The 15,879-nt window shown below is 36.3% G+C and overlaps 1 protein-coding gene across 2 annotated transcripts in view; it reads left to right on the forward strand.

Annotated features, from left to right (window-relative positions):
* LOC126174770 (receptor-type guanylate cyclase gcy-19) overlaps positions 1-13,413 on the forward strand; it is a 492,286-nt gene extending 478,873 nt beyond the window's left edge. For both annotated transcript variants that reach the window (XM_049921109.1, XM_049921111.1), the window contains exon 13: positions 12,929-13,413. In XM_049921109.1, the coding sequence (XP_049777066.1) occupies positions 12,929-13,063 (135 nt within the window). In that variant the 3' untranslated portion in view covers positions 13,064-13,413. The remainder of the gene's footprint in view (positions 1-12,928) is intronic.
* The last annotated feature ends 2,466 nt before the right edge of the window (positions 13,414-15,879 follow it).

Genomic DNA, 15,879 nt, shown 5'->3' on the forward strand with positions numbered 1-15,879 from the left:
TGAGGTCCCGTGTTTTTTATGTGCTTTTGATGATAAAGAACGAGCGAAACCAACAAATATGTAAACTTCAAATATTTATTACTCTGGTGGCCATCTTAATTCCACTGTCCACCAAAGACCATGACACAACACAAAGTAGTACTTCCGTTACATGTTCTTTGCATTGTTTATCCACCTCAAACAATAACACACAAACACACTTTACCAAAGTGACATTCCGACTGCCTCCCAACCGTTCTTGCTGCTTGTATTTATAACATTGTCAAAGAACTACTAAAAAGAGATGTAGTTTACAAGTCACATGTACATCTGTTATCATAATTTGTGCAGAAAAGTTATTAATTTGCATCGAGTGACATAATTTAACATGTTATTAAAATGACAGACAGATTTGTTGACTTGACAGAATAATTCTTTGTTACAAAAAGGCCGTTTTTTAGAAGTTTGTCAATTGACTTCTCTAATTTGCATAAATAAGTAAATAACATGAATTATTAAGAATTACATTGGTTTTCGTCTAAAATAGGAATGATTTCGTGAATACTGAGTGAAACCACTCCTAATGAACAAATAGGTTTCACTGGGTGAATTTTATTTAAGGAGATCCAAAATACCTAAGTTGGCCACTATTTTTCGTACTTCATATTAATTATTTAAGATGAACTTAGTGTTTTTACATGATGACATTTGCTGTATCAGTGATCAAGTGATATTAACTTTTGTGTGGATCAGTTATTCAGTATAATTTAATGGGTTGACTGTTTATGGAGACATGTTATGCAATCATTGTTAACATACACAATACCTTTGCTATAATCATAAATACTCATTAAACTGGTTGAATTTGGAGGGTATCGCATACTTCGGTACAGTAAAGCCTTTAATATGTTCCGTTACAAGTTCCAGGAGAGGATCTCACCAGAATGCCCACTGGCTTCCCCACTGCATTCCCCCCAGTGAAAATACTTCGAACAAGTCTCACACCGCAATCCACTACTTACAAACCTACGGCAAAGCCCACACTTCTCACTCATGGTAAAATTCTACTTTTTCTAAGTTCCGCTACTACAATAAGAAGATGTTAAAAATCTGACTACAATAATCACAAACTTACTCTACAAGGGAAGTAACTACTATTATTAACAGTATTAATAAACAACAAATGTGAATATAACAAAAGACTAATACAGAAAGAGAATCAAACGTCTAATGACACAGTAACGAAGCTGAAAACTTTTCCCAAAAGTTTCTTCTGAAATTATTTCACCAGAAAACACCAAGAACACCGGTTGAAGACTACTAAAGTTCCTAAATAAACCACTATACACAAACAATTTAATTAGTACTTAGCTTTCGATGCGCCGCTACAGCTGTAACTGGTCAGCGCGGAATGTAAACACAGGCAAGAGGTTAAGTTGCCCGATACAAAACACTCACAAATATCCGGTCACAACACAAGAAAGTCAGAGGTGAATGAAGAAACCACTAATACGTCACTTATATAGTAAATATTATCACAAAAACCGTTAAAATATGTATCTGAAACCTAAAAATATATGAAAACTTAGAGAGCGATCTCACACGCAGTCACTCGCTTATGACGTCACCACTATCCTGTGCAAGCCTCTTAATATCTGAGTAACTACTGCAACCCACATCCTTCTGAATCTGCTTAAGAGTATTCATCGCTAGGTCTCCCTCTATGATTTTTACCCTCCACACTTCCCTCCTATACTAAACTGGCGATCCCTTGATGCCTCAGGCTGTGTCCTACCAACCGATCCCTTCTTCTTCTAGTCAAGTTGCCTCTTCTTCCCAATTCTATTCATTACCTCCTCATTAGTTCTGTAGCATCACATTTCGAAAGCTCCCATTCTCTTCTTGTCTAAACTATTTATCGTTCTTGTTTCACATCGTTACATGGCTACGCCCCATACAAATGCTTTCAGAAAAGACTTCCTGACACTTAAATTTATACTCAATGTTAATAAATTTCTCTTCTTCAGAAACACTTTCCTTGCTGTTGCCAGTCTACATTTTATGTTCTCTCTGACCACCATCAGTTATTTTATTGCCCAAGTAGCAAGACGCTGTCCATTCTGTTCAACTGCTCTTCCAGGTCCAGATCAACTAGACCTCGAAAAATTCCTGGTTCTGGGAATTTTCTGTTTTATCACAGCCCCTTAGGGCAAGCTCGAAATTGTCACAAAATTTAACACAGTTGTATCAGTTCACTCAAGATATACCCATTTTTGATACACTTTCATTGTATGCCTTGATATCAAGGTGGCAAGCACACTCTAGTTGGCACATAATGTCCAAATTCCCTAGTACTAAAAATTCAATAAAATCCTTTAAATTTTTTTCACTGGAACTGTGTTTTTTCACCTTTGCGTGGAAATTGTGAAATTTTTCAAGTCTGTGATACAGTCCTCACTCCAGGCATTCTCACTACTATTTGTCTCGAGATAAGTGAAACAGAAAAATGCATTTTTCACTTCGTAACCACAGAACCTTCATGTAATCCGCATGTACCAAATTGTTACCTGATAAATTGAACACTGAATTCATATTGCATTGTTATTTGCTAGAAAGTAAAACTCACTAAACTCAGACACAATCCCCTTACAAAAAGAGGCACACTCACAAAAATAATGCACATTATCCACAAATGCTGTCAGCAAGTAAAGTAAAGTAGCGGGACATATCTCATGCGCTTTGCTCCAATAACCATTTGTGAAACTCTCACTAGGTAGTGATACTAATGTTACAAAATTCTACTGCACTCTGGCGAGAGATTTGTAGACTTATTTTAACAGCTGATAGAATAGCCAAAGGTAGGAGAAAAACTAAAAAAAGCTATCCAAAACGCTTTCAAAACAAAAATACTGAATGTTGGTTAATGAAGCATCAAAGCATAACAGAGATATACAGAGACAGGGGTTCCATAGTGAAGTTTCTGTAATTCTGGTATAAGCACCAGAATGAGAAAACTGTGAGGATGTTCATAGGATACCCTTTGGCTTGAAGACCAGGTACGGCCATAAGAACTATACTCAGTAGAAGCCACGGCCCAAACTTTTGCTGCATACAGCCGAGTGACATTTCAATGCGTAGCTGTACAACTAGCTACTACCTGTTTGAAAAACAGCTCGTGATATCATATATCAACAGTTCCAAAAGCGCTGACCAGCATTATTTAAATCCGTGTGGGAATTATGCAAAATGCTTCCCTGCAACATAAATCTGTAACAAGCTGTACAGAAATTTACTTTAGACCTAAATCACCCTGTATGGTCCAGCAAGACAAACTCTGACGTAATGTCGTACACCAGAATCTTGGTATTCTTAAAATCAAGCACAATAATCTGGATATCAATGGGTATGTTGACAGACCTGATATCTTAGTCACAACTGAACATTAGTACACTGAAGACCTGATTAGCATTAGTCAACCTCTGTCTGTGTAATTTTGTTCTGCCTTTAGCAGGAAAAACAAGACTGGTGGCCGTGTAGCAAACTTCACTGTAAATGCAAGTAATTTCAGTGTTATTGACATTAAGTGCATTCTGCATAGGAGTCACAGAACTTGCTACAATAAATCTAAAACAGCAATTATTGGTTTGTACAGGTCACCTGGGGTGTGTATGGATACATTTTTCAAAAATCTCTCTCACTTGTTGATATGTATATATAGGCAGTACATTTTCTGGGATAAATGGTCATGTAAATATTAAAATAGCAGGTGATATAAATACGGATTTATTAACCAATGATTCCAACTCCAAAAAACTGCACCTTCTACTTGATGAATTAAATCCAAACCCACTTACCAACAAGCCAACTCCAGAAATTGGCAGCAAATTGCCTGGAGAACATAATAACAAATATCACCCATCTTTCCTACAACACATATGTGCTAAAACTAGTCATCTCTGATCATCAGCCAGTACAGCCTCAGTTGGAGCAAGTGAGATGACCTTTGCCACTAAAAGACACTATATGTAAGCCAAAGGATTATGTATAATGATAACATCAACAGACAGCTTCATGTTAGCACACACACCATAGTTGTGAATAATAGCTTTTTCTATGATAGCTTTGCTGCTGTCTTCTTGTACTGTTGTGATGCCACGTGCCCAGTCGCAGCCACAAAAGTTAAACAAAAAATATAAGCAAAAGTATCTGTATAAATAATGATGTCATTGAAGCAAGGGAAAAATTAGAATTACTCCTTAGCGCAATGCTGAATAATGAGGAAAATCTCAAGCTAAAGAAGGCCTTCAGAATTTATCAAAAATAATATACAGATTTGTTAATATACACCAGAAGCAACTACATACATTGCAAACAAGCTTAAGGCTTCACAGAATGTTGCAACTGGTGGGAAGAGATAAAAAGGTTTAGAACAACAAATCCTGTATGGACTTTATTGTTGATCACAGTGGTATAGTCATAAAAGACAACTTTAAATTGCAAATATTTTCAATGAATAATTTTCTTCATTAGGTGAAGGAATCAATGACAAACAACACAACCTACAGTATAATTTTAAAGGCTATCCACTGGAGCATAACATATATCTAGTCCCCACAAACTGCAAAGAAATAATGAACCTTATTAGCTCTTTAAAATCTTTGGTTCTGCATGGCATGATGGCCTCAGTAGTAATGTACTAAAAGTGTGAAGACAAAAGTATCTGCATCTCTGTCTGTAGCAGTAAATAATGTGATAAAATCTGGTACCTTCCCAGACAGATTAAAAATAGACCAGATAACACTGGTCTTTAAAAAAGGGCAAAAATACAAAACTGAAAACTACAGACCTATCTCAATACTTCCTGTCTTTTCCAAAACAGTTGAAAAAGTCATTCTGTGTATAAAAGAATTATAAACTTTGTCAACAAGCACAACGCAATGTTTGGAAATCAAAACGGATTCTTAAAATGTGAATCAACTAGCACAGCAGCTGCTCAGTTAACTGAAGAGATAATAAGTGGAATCAAGAACAAGCAACATGTTGTAGGTATTTACCCTGAGCTAGAAAAAGTTTTTGTGTGTGTGAACTCTACTATCCATTAGATAAGCTATGGAACCTTGGTATCAGAGACACTGCTCATGTGTTAGCAAAGTCTTACATGAATACTGAAAAAGTGTGTACTGCTTGAAGATGAAAGTGGTGTTCACAAATCCAAAATCATTAATATAAAATATGTACTGCCATAGGTCTTGGTACTGAGTCCTCTTCTGTTTCTAATTTATGTAAATGACATAAAATATTGCACTCAAAGTTCCAAAGTAGTTCTGTGCAAAGAAGATACATCCATTGAGTATAGAAAGGAATCATTTAATGAACTAGAGACCCAGTGTAATAATGTGACAAATGGAATTGTTCAATCCTTTAATGAATGGCACTTAAATGTAACACCAGTGAAACATGTCTCATGAACTTCAACAATAGTAGTTTTAATGATGAAATTACTCTATACATAGGCCATGAATAAGTAAATAAAACAGTTTAGTGTAAAATTTCTCAGTCAAACAAATAATCTAAAATGGAACACATGTTGACATTCTAGCAAGTAAGTTCAAGTAAATTGTCTAGGAATATATTTGCAATTACTATGGTTAGTAAGTACTGCAAAGACACTGTTGTCCTAAAGACTGCATACCATGTTTTATTTTCCTCTCACCTGAATTATGGAATAGAAATTTGGGGAGCAACAACCAAAGCAAATCTAAATAAACTATTGCTATTCCAAAAATGAGCTACAAAAATCATCTGTTGAGCAAAATACAAGGAACCATGCTATGGCCTGTTTCCAAACAGTGGTGTGCTAACCTAGTACAGAGGAACATTCTAAAAGCTGTATTATTTGCTAAAAGATTGCAACCCAACGTTTGTTCTGATTTGCATCAGTAAAATACCAAAAATAAAGAAAAAATTTACATCAGCAGCCACAGAACAGAAATAAAAGTGTCCACAATATGTGTATTTAAAATTAGCCCAGCACTGCCCAGTAGTTATGAACCTTCCCATAATGAAATTTAAATTTCAGCTACAGAAATTCCTGTTACAAAATCTATTTTACACATTAAAGGACTATCATAATTACAAGCAAAATAAGAAGTGTTTTGAAAAAATTGTAAACAGTGTTAAGAAAACCATTTTATTTGCAATCTAATCACTTTGTTAATCAATGATGTACTCAGAAGAATGTATTATTGTGTTATGTATCAAGAATTGTAGCCTGTTTTTGTACATATGCAATGCATCATACAATGTTGAATAAAGTATTGTTATTATTTCTATTATTATTATTATTATTGTGTTTTCCTCCAGCTTATTGAAATATCAGTCGAATGATAGCTTAGGAATCATTTCTTTTGTAGTTTGTAGGGTGTAACTGCAAATAGTACCATGCATTGTTCTTCAGTGCATGTCCTTCTCCTTCCTAGGATTTATCAAGTTTCTGTGGTAGGAGTACCGTCAATTAATGATGACAGTATCACCTCTGATACAGTGTGTCCATCCCCACAACACTAAGTTAGAGTGCCTTCCTACATGGTCAGCAGCCAAATTTGGCTTTACTCAGTTTAGATAAAATACTGTATCTGGTACTGGATGTGTTCAAATTAATTTGGTTTTGGCAATTATATCACTTCCTATTTGCTGCACACTCGTTTTGTCACACTTAACTGGTCAATAAAGCTGGCTTGACTTCTTTCTGCTTGGGAAATAGCATAACATACATTGTTACTAGAAAAATTCCTAATGCATTTTAATGGCCATTACATAACCACTGTTATAATAAATCCCATAAATATTTCACATGTGTAGTTACCAGAACTCTGTAGCTTACATGGTCATGATATTTACTGGGTGAGGGGATAAACTTTCAATTGTTGGATATGACATTCTGAAACTGTCTGAACGTTTGTACCCTTGATCTGTTTCTTTCCCATCATCAGAATTAGAAGCACTATTCTTCTCCAACTTGGATGCATTTGTTTGAGTTCTTGTACATTCATTATTACGTCTCCAGAGGAAATGGTCTTTCAAGAATCCCCATATGAAAATATTTTGCATAGAATCGTCAGATGGCCAAGGAGACCAAGTGATGCCTCCAAAATGAGTGATAGCACTTCCAAACATTCCACAAATAACAGCCATGATGTGTCATGCGTCTGAACTAAGCTAATGTCCCCTCTTGCTAAATGTGAATTAACAGACACTATTTATCCAGCATCATTCAAAAAAAAAAAAAAAAAAAGGCCTAAAATCCACCACAAGCTGTCACTTTGGGAGAATGTAGTGGCTTCTCATGCAGTTCTTTGAGCTTCACTGGAGACCAGTACTGCACAAATTGTTTGTTGATGAAGCCTCAAAGTTGTAAATGGTCTTCATCAGAAGTGAACAAATTATTCAAGAAACCAGGTATTTTGCTTAGCAAATTTATAATGGCAGTATGGGAAATACCTTGAGCTTCCTTGTATCTGGGAATAAGTTTCAATGCTATTTGAAAGGATAAAATTTGATCTCCTTAAGGGTTCAACATAAACTACTTTGACTCACCTCTAAAATATATGACTGTTTGTGGGCACAAGATTATGTTCAAAAGCTTCCCTCACTCTCTGCACATTTTTGGGTGTGTGGAATGTTCTCTGACCTCCATGCTCCATTGAACACACTACCAAACTTCACCAAAGCCGATATGGTATTCCAAGGTCATACCTGACCAAGACCCCCCCCCCCCCCCCCCAACATGAACCACGGACCTTGCTGTTGGTTGGGAGGCTTCCATACCCCAGTGACACAGATAGTCTTACCATAGGTGCAACCACAATGGAGGGGTATCTGTTGAGAGGCCAGACAAACATGTGGTTCTTGAAGAGGGGCAGCAGCCTTTTCAGTAGTTGGGTGGTGAGAGGGGGGGGGGGCAACAGTTTAGATGATTGACTGATCTGGCCTTGTAACATTAACCAAAACGACCTTGCTGTGCTGGTACTGCAAATGGCTGAAAGCAAGGGGAAACTACAGCTGTAATTTTTTTTTTTTTTTTTCAAGGGCATGCAGCTTTACTCTATGGTTAATGTTGATGGAGTCCTCTTGGGTAAAATATTCCAGAGGTAAAATAGTCCCCCATTTGGATCTCTGGGTGGGGACTACTCAGGAGGACGTCATTATCAGGAGAAAGAAAACTGGCATTCTACAGATCGGAGTGGGATGTCAGATCCCTTAATCGGGCAGGTAGGTTAGAATATTTAAGAAGGGAAATGGATAGATTTAAGTTAGACATAGTGGGAATTAGTGAAGTTTGGTGGCAGGGGAACAAGACTTCTGGTCCTGTGAATACAGGGTTATAAATACAAAATCAAATAGGGGTAATGCAGGAGTAAGTTTAACAATGAATGAAAAAATCAGAGTATGGGTAAGCTACCATGAACAGCATAGTGAATGCATTATTGATGCATTATTGTAGCCAAGATAGACATGAAGCCCATGCCTACCAAAGTAGTACAAGTTTATATGCCAAATAGTTCCACAGATGATGAAGAGCTTGCAGAAATGTATGATGAAATAAAAGAAATGATTCAGATAGTGAAGGGAGGCAAAAATTTAATAGTCATGGGGCACTGGAATTGTATAGTATGAAAAGGAAGAGAAGGAAAAGTAGTAGGTGAATACTGAATGGGGGTAAGGAATGAAAGAGGAAGCCGCCTGGTAGAATTCTGCACAGAGCATAACTTAATCATAGCTAATACTTGGTTCAAGAATCGTGAAAGAAGGTTATATATGTGGAAGAGGCCTGGAGACACTGGAAGGTTTCAGATCAATTACATAATGGAAAGACAGAGATTTAGGAATCCAGTTTTAAATTGTAATACATTTTCATGGGAAGATGTGGACTCGGACCACGATCTGTTGGTTATGAACTGTAGATTAAAACTGAATAAACTGCAAAAAGGTGGGAATTTAAGGATATAGGACCTGGATAAACTGAAAAAACCACAGGTTGTAGAGAGTTTCAGAGAGAGCATTAGGGAACGATCCACAAATATGGGGGAAAGGATTACAGTAGAAGAAGAATGGGTATGAAATAGTGAAGGCAGCAGAGGACCAAGTAGGTAAAAAGACAAGGGCTAGTAGAAATCTTTGGGTGACAGAAGAGATATTGAATTTAACTGATGAAAGGAGAAAATATAAAAATGCAGTAAATGAAACAAGCAAAAAGGAGTACAAACTTCTCAAAAACGAGATCAACAGGAAGTGGAAAATGGCTAAGCAGGGATGGATAGAGGACAAATGTAAGGATCTAGAGGCACAAGGGGTAAGATAGATACTGCCTACAGGAAAATTAAAGAGGCCTTTGGAGAAAAGAGAACTACTTGTATGAATATCAACAGCCCATATGGAGAAACAGTTCTAAGCAAAAAGGGAAAGCAGAGGGTCTATACAAGGGTGATGTACTTGAGGGAAATATTATGGAAATGCAGGAGGACATTGATGAAGATGAAGTGGGAGATATGATATTGCGTGAAGAGTTTGACAGAGCACTGAAAGAGCTAAGTCGAAACAAGGCCCCGGGAATAGACAACATTCCATTAGAGCTACTAATAGCCTTGGGAGTGCCAGCCATGACAAAACTCTTCCATCTGGTGAGCAAGACATATCAGACAGGCAAAATATTATGGAAATGCAGGAGGACATTGATGAAGATGAAGTGGGAGATATGATATTGCGTGAAGAGTTTGACAGAGCACTGAAAGAGCTAAGTCGAAACAAGGCCCCGGGAATAGACAACATTCCATTAGAGCTACTAATAGCCTTGGGAGTGCCAGCCATGACAAAACTCTTCCATCTGGTGAGCAAGACATATCAGACAGGCAAAATACCCTCAGACTTCAAGAAGAATATAATAATTCCAATCCTGAAGAAAGCAGATGTTAACAGGTGTGAAAATTACAGAACTATCAGTTTAATAAGTCATGGCTATAAAATACTAACATGAATTCTTTACAGAAAAATGGCAAAACTGGTAGAGGCCAACCTTGGGGAAGTTCAGTTTAGATTCTGTAGAAATGTTGGAACACGTGAGGCAATACTGACCCTACGACCTATCTTAGAAGATAGATTAATGAAAGGCAAACCTGCACTTCTAGTAATTGTAGACTTAGAGAAAGCTTTTAAGAATTAATTAACTTTTTATACCTGGGATTCACAGTCATGTAGAATTTTATAAAAGACATCATATTTACGCCAGTGACTGTAACACTTTTTTTTATTTCATGATTGCAATTTCGGCCTTAGGCCATTATCAAGTGCAGATTTTTGTGGCTTTAAGCCATGTCAACTTAAACTGAGCTGACACATTTATGTGTCACTATCATAACTATTAAATACATTCGTGATGCTGTTACATATTGTGAGCACACATATCCATATGTCATAAAACAACATAGTCTGTAAACACACATGTTCGTTAGCCCATCAATAGTCACTTATGCCCTTAACTGCAGCAGCAGATTCATCCATAATATTCTTCAAACTGGAATATTTTTCTTGGCAGTATATATATGACTGGTTAGTTTCCCTTCGACAATTGGCTCTATACTTCAGTCTTTGTTCTGCCAAGAATATAGGCTGTTAGTAGTCACTGAAAGACCTCATAGTATCTACACAAAATTTCTACCAGCAATGGAACTTATCCAATGTTTTCAAACTACTGCTCTACACTAGCTATGTTAAAGCAAATTTTAGTAGGAAACATTGTACACTCCCCTGAGTTGCATTAGATGATTGCATCAAATCTCCTCAACCATACAATTGATTTCTGTAATGCATCTCCCAAAAACATTGACTGATACCTGATCTACAATTCATTCACCAGTAGATTTGTATCTGTTACTCTTGTGATTAAATAGCTCTCAAGAGCAACACACAAGATTACTCATAAGTACCTCTGGGATTTCAGAAGATAACTATGTCAAAACTACAAGATACACAGAAAAATTACAAACATTGGTGGACAGAGCATCTCTTCGTTCGATGCAGTTCCCCGCAGTTGTTTAATGAACAAAGTAAGAGCATATGGACTATCAGACCAATTGTGTGATTGGATTGAAGAGTTCCTAGATAACAGAACGCAGCATGTCATTCTCAATGGAGAGAAGTGTTCAGAAGTGAGAGTGATTTCAGGTGTGCCGCAGGGGAGTGTCATAGGACCATTGCTATTCACAATATACATAAATGACCTTGTGGATGAAATTGGATTTCACTGAGGCTTTTTGCAGATGATGCTGTGGTGTATCGAGAGGTTGTAACAATGGAAAATTGTACTGAAATACAGGAGGATCTGCAGCGAATTGACACATGGTGCAGGGAATGGCAATTGAATCTCAATGTAGACAAGTGTAATGTGCTGCAAATACATAGAAAGATAGATCCCTTATCATTTAGCTACAAAATAGTAGGTCAGCAACTGGAAGCAGTTAATTCCATAAATTATCTGGGAGTATGCATTAGGAGTGATTTAAAATGGAATGATCATAGAAAGTTGATCGTCAATAAAGTAGATGCCAGACTGAGATTCATTGGAAGAATCCTAAGGAAATGCAATCCAAAAACAAAGGAAGTAGGTTACAGTACGCTTGTTTGCCCACTGCTTGAATACTGCTCAGCGGTGTGGGATCCGTACCAGATAGGGTTGATAGAAGAGATAGAGAAGATCCAACGGAGAGCAGCACGCTTCGTTACAGGATCATTTAGTAATCGCGAAAGCGTTACAGAGATGATAGATAAACTCCAGTGGAAGACTCTGCAGGAGAGATGCTCAGTAGCTCAGTATGGGCTTTTGTTAAAGTTTCAAGAACATACCTTCACCGAAGAGTCAAGCAGTATATTGCTCCTTCCTACGTATATCTGGCGAAGAGACCATGAGGATAAAATCAGAGAGATTAGAGCCCACACAGAAGCATACCGACAATCCTTCTTTCCACAAACAATATGAGACTGGAATAGAAGGGAGAACCGATAGAGGTACTCAGGGTACCCTCCGCCACACACCGTCAGGTGGCTTGCAGAGTATGGATGTAGATGTAGATATAGATGCATAGAGCATCACTCAATAGAGCATCTCTCAATAGAGCATCTCTGCAAGTTTCAACTGATAATATGCACTGTGGTGTAGTTGCACTATGGGACAGGTGTGTCAGAAGGTGTAGAGAAATCATCTGCACTGTTATTGTCACAGATTTCATAAGTGGGCTGCTGTTGCAACTTCCTGAGAAATTTGTGTAAGCACCTTCACTGAATTTCGGACACATTTTAATGTTTGCCATGTCATGAACAGTGTCCACATTGAGCACCTGTAAAGTATGTTAATATCTTGAAGATATGCTGTATCCACTGATCAGCATCTATCTTCTGTATGTCTTATAGTTTACACAAAGTCATCTTCTGAAGCCCTGGATGTATATATGAATACAAAAATAAAATTTAAAAAAACTTATGAATAACCCTGCATAAATTGTGTATCTTGAAGTTTTCGCTACATAATGAGTATTCCACAAGATTTTGAGGTGGCAAGCCAGACATTTCATGGATACACATAATATAAAACTTCTAGCATTCCTCCCAATGTAAGTAACCTGTAGCCCATTTGGGCCCTGGTAATTTTGACTTTACAAATACATGGGATCTCCAATAAACAATACCATTTCCACTAGTAACCCTCGGCTTCAAGAATAGAAATTTTTCTACACATGGATAGCGACTGCAAGTGTGAAAAAACTTGCCCAACTGTCAAAAGAAACCTGAATATAAAAATAAAGAAATACATTGGGATGTATCTCCTGTAACTATCACTGACAGTAAAAATTGTGTACTGTGCATGCTATATGAGTTTTATTTCTTTTCTGTTTTCCAGGGCAAAGGTTTGCTCGACACTTATTGGCTGACGTGCAAAGAAGGGGGCATCTCTCGATCAGCACATCTCAGCACATATCTTACAGATACACAGCCAGTGTTCATGAGACGTCTTAGAGATGATACTTATATTTGATGCTATGATGATGGATTATGGAAAGAACTGCCAGTAATCTTAATATTACTATGATGAACCATTATGAAATTGTGAATAGTTTGAATCCAAAGGTTTGGCATGTCTTATAGAGAAATCATGAAACAATTACTTTTCCTGCCAATCCTTTCTTACAACATATGTTTTGTGTAAGAAAGAGCATATCTACCATTTTAACAATGTCATTGTACCTGAGTAAAATTGTTATTGTTTCATTTCATATTGTAATTATAAGAGTTAACAGTTTTTTAAAAGCAAAGAATATGTGGTTGAGGAAAATTTCTTAGTTCAAGAGCTTCACTGTATTATATCAATGATAATTTCTCAAGAAACATCATTTTTTTTGTTATTGACAAATGCTGTAGACCAAGGACAACATTGTGAAGTCTATTGCACATGTTGGTCTTGTGTTGTGTTCTGTTCTTTCAATGAATTGTTCCTCTTAATTAATTTTATCACTCATACCTCTAAAAATGGAAACAATATATGGACACACTGGCTTTAAAATGTGTGTTACTATATGAGACACTGGAACACTAATTTAATATTTCACAGGTATTTATGTTTGATTCCTTTAGTCACATGCATTTACCAGATTTCAAAAGTAGGTAGTAAAACTATCAACTTCTTTCCCATTACAACTTAACAACATTATCTGAAATATTGTCTCTTTGCAATAATCACAAATTCCTCTTCATGTGACAATTCACAGATTCCTTCCAGAACATGTGTGGCATGTGTTTCCTTACTGCAGAAGGCTGTGACATTTACCATTCAGAACTTTGGCTCTAGGGCTTTTCAGTAAGTTCACATATGTATCTCCTTCCCATTTTATAACGAATTACTAAATAACACCAACAGGTCTCTCCACGATAAGATCTATAAGTAGCATACTTAGCTGCAGACTTCACATACTAAAACTGGATAAACATGTTACTGTCCTTTAAATTTCATATCTATAATTCCCAGGATTGCTATGTTTTTATTTTTAATTAATGTTTCAACCATGCCAAGGCACACCAAGTTCCTTAACTTTCACTCACATTCCAAATTATTGCCTAATAAGTTGGAAGCAGAATTCATATTGTGCTGTTGACTAACTATCTGTATGCTAGAGTTATACACAAGAAAATAAAAATTCAAGGAATCAGACACAATATACTCACAAAACAAAACTTTCAAATAATACTTTTTATCCAACAAATATTATCAGCAAGCAAAAAAATTCTTAGCAACTACATGTGACATGGCACGTTTCTCACACTTATTTCTTCGAATCATTCTGGAAACTCTCACTAGGTGGTTCAGTAAAGTACTGCATTTTAATGCACTCTAATTCGTACTGATTGAACTGCTCCCCAAATTATGGAATCATATTCTGTGTGACTTAAAAATGACAAGAAGACATAAAACACAGACAAATGCAAGAAACTAAAACAAGACACACAGAAAATACATTCAAATATTGAGAAACTAGCAAACAGTTGTGCATGACAAAAACAGACTAAAATAAAAGATTATAGTTCCTTTACAGGAAACATGACTGATTCACTGCAGAAAAGGCTGTTGGGATCCAGTGTTTACAACAGGAGCTTTGTTGAGCTGAAGAGGTAATTAACAGCAATAATAATGGGAAAAAATGTTCACAGCTGCCTTATTTGTTCATCATATGCAGAAGTTTTATGATGATCATGGACAAACACAATAGACAATGCAATACGAAAAATAGAAGTTTATGCCACAGAAGATGACAGCACAGAAAAATGATGAAATAAAGCAGAACCTCAACATAAACCCATATGCCACTTTTTATGTGTACTCTAGAGCATATGACCTGTGAAGGGAGGGAACATGCATGTCATACACATAATTGCTCAAAACAAACGTTGCAGCTTTGAAAACTTATGTGATAGATTTGACAACTTTTATTTCTGAGTCCATTGCGAATTCAATGCTTCCTTTACATGGTGAATGGTTGTCTTTCACCTTATTACCTGTACAGTCTTCATAATTTGTTTTATTACTTTATCAACACTATTGTACAGATTAGTTGCATGACCGATAATAATATAGTTGCAGTCACAAAGCACGTCATTTTAAGTGATCAGCAAATACTGAACAAAATTTTTAATAATAATATGTCATCTTACTACCATGGAGGCATACAACTACACATTAATGACAATCAAGAGAATCATATATTCTTTGTTAAATGTAACAGTATTTAAATAAACAATAATAAAATTCACAGATGCTGATAGCATTCTGTCACTATCTGATGCAAAGAAATTTCATGACATTGTAAATTAACACACCTTCTTGGGAATAACATTCTAATGATAGTTCATCAGTGTGAGGTAAGGATGATCTTTGAATAATTCTCTTGCTCTAGATTTCAACCTATTTCCAAATTTCATAAACATATGGTTTGTGAAGCAACTCATCCTTGTATTGCAGGCACAAGGCAGAAGGAACTCATGCTTGTTTAGATTAGATTAGATTAATACTTGTTCCATAGATCATGAATACGACACTTCGTAATGATGTGGAATGTGTCAGGTTAATAAAAGATGTCTGTACAAGATATTACATTACACAAAATATTTTTTCCCCTTAATTTATATCTAAAAATTCAGCCAATGATTAGAAGGAGTTGTCATCTAGAAATTCTTTTAATTTATTTTTAAATGTTAGTTGGCTATCTCTCAGGCTTTTGATGCTGTGTACCAAAGACTTTTGTGGCAGCATAATTTACCCCTTTCTGTGCCAAAGTCAGATTTAACCCTGAATAGTGAAGA

Source organism: Schistocerca cancellata, chromosome 3 (genome assembly GCF_023864275.1).
Source record: "Schistocerca cancellata isolate TAMUIC-IGC-003103 chromosome 3, iqSchCanc2.1, whole genome shotgun sequence".
NCBI lineage: Eukaryota > Metazoa > Arthropoda > Insecta > Orthoptera > Acrididae > Schistocerca > Schistocerca cancellata.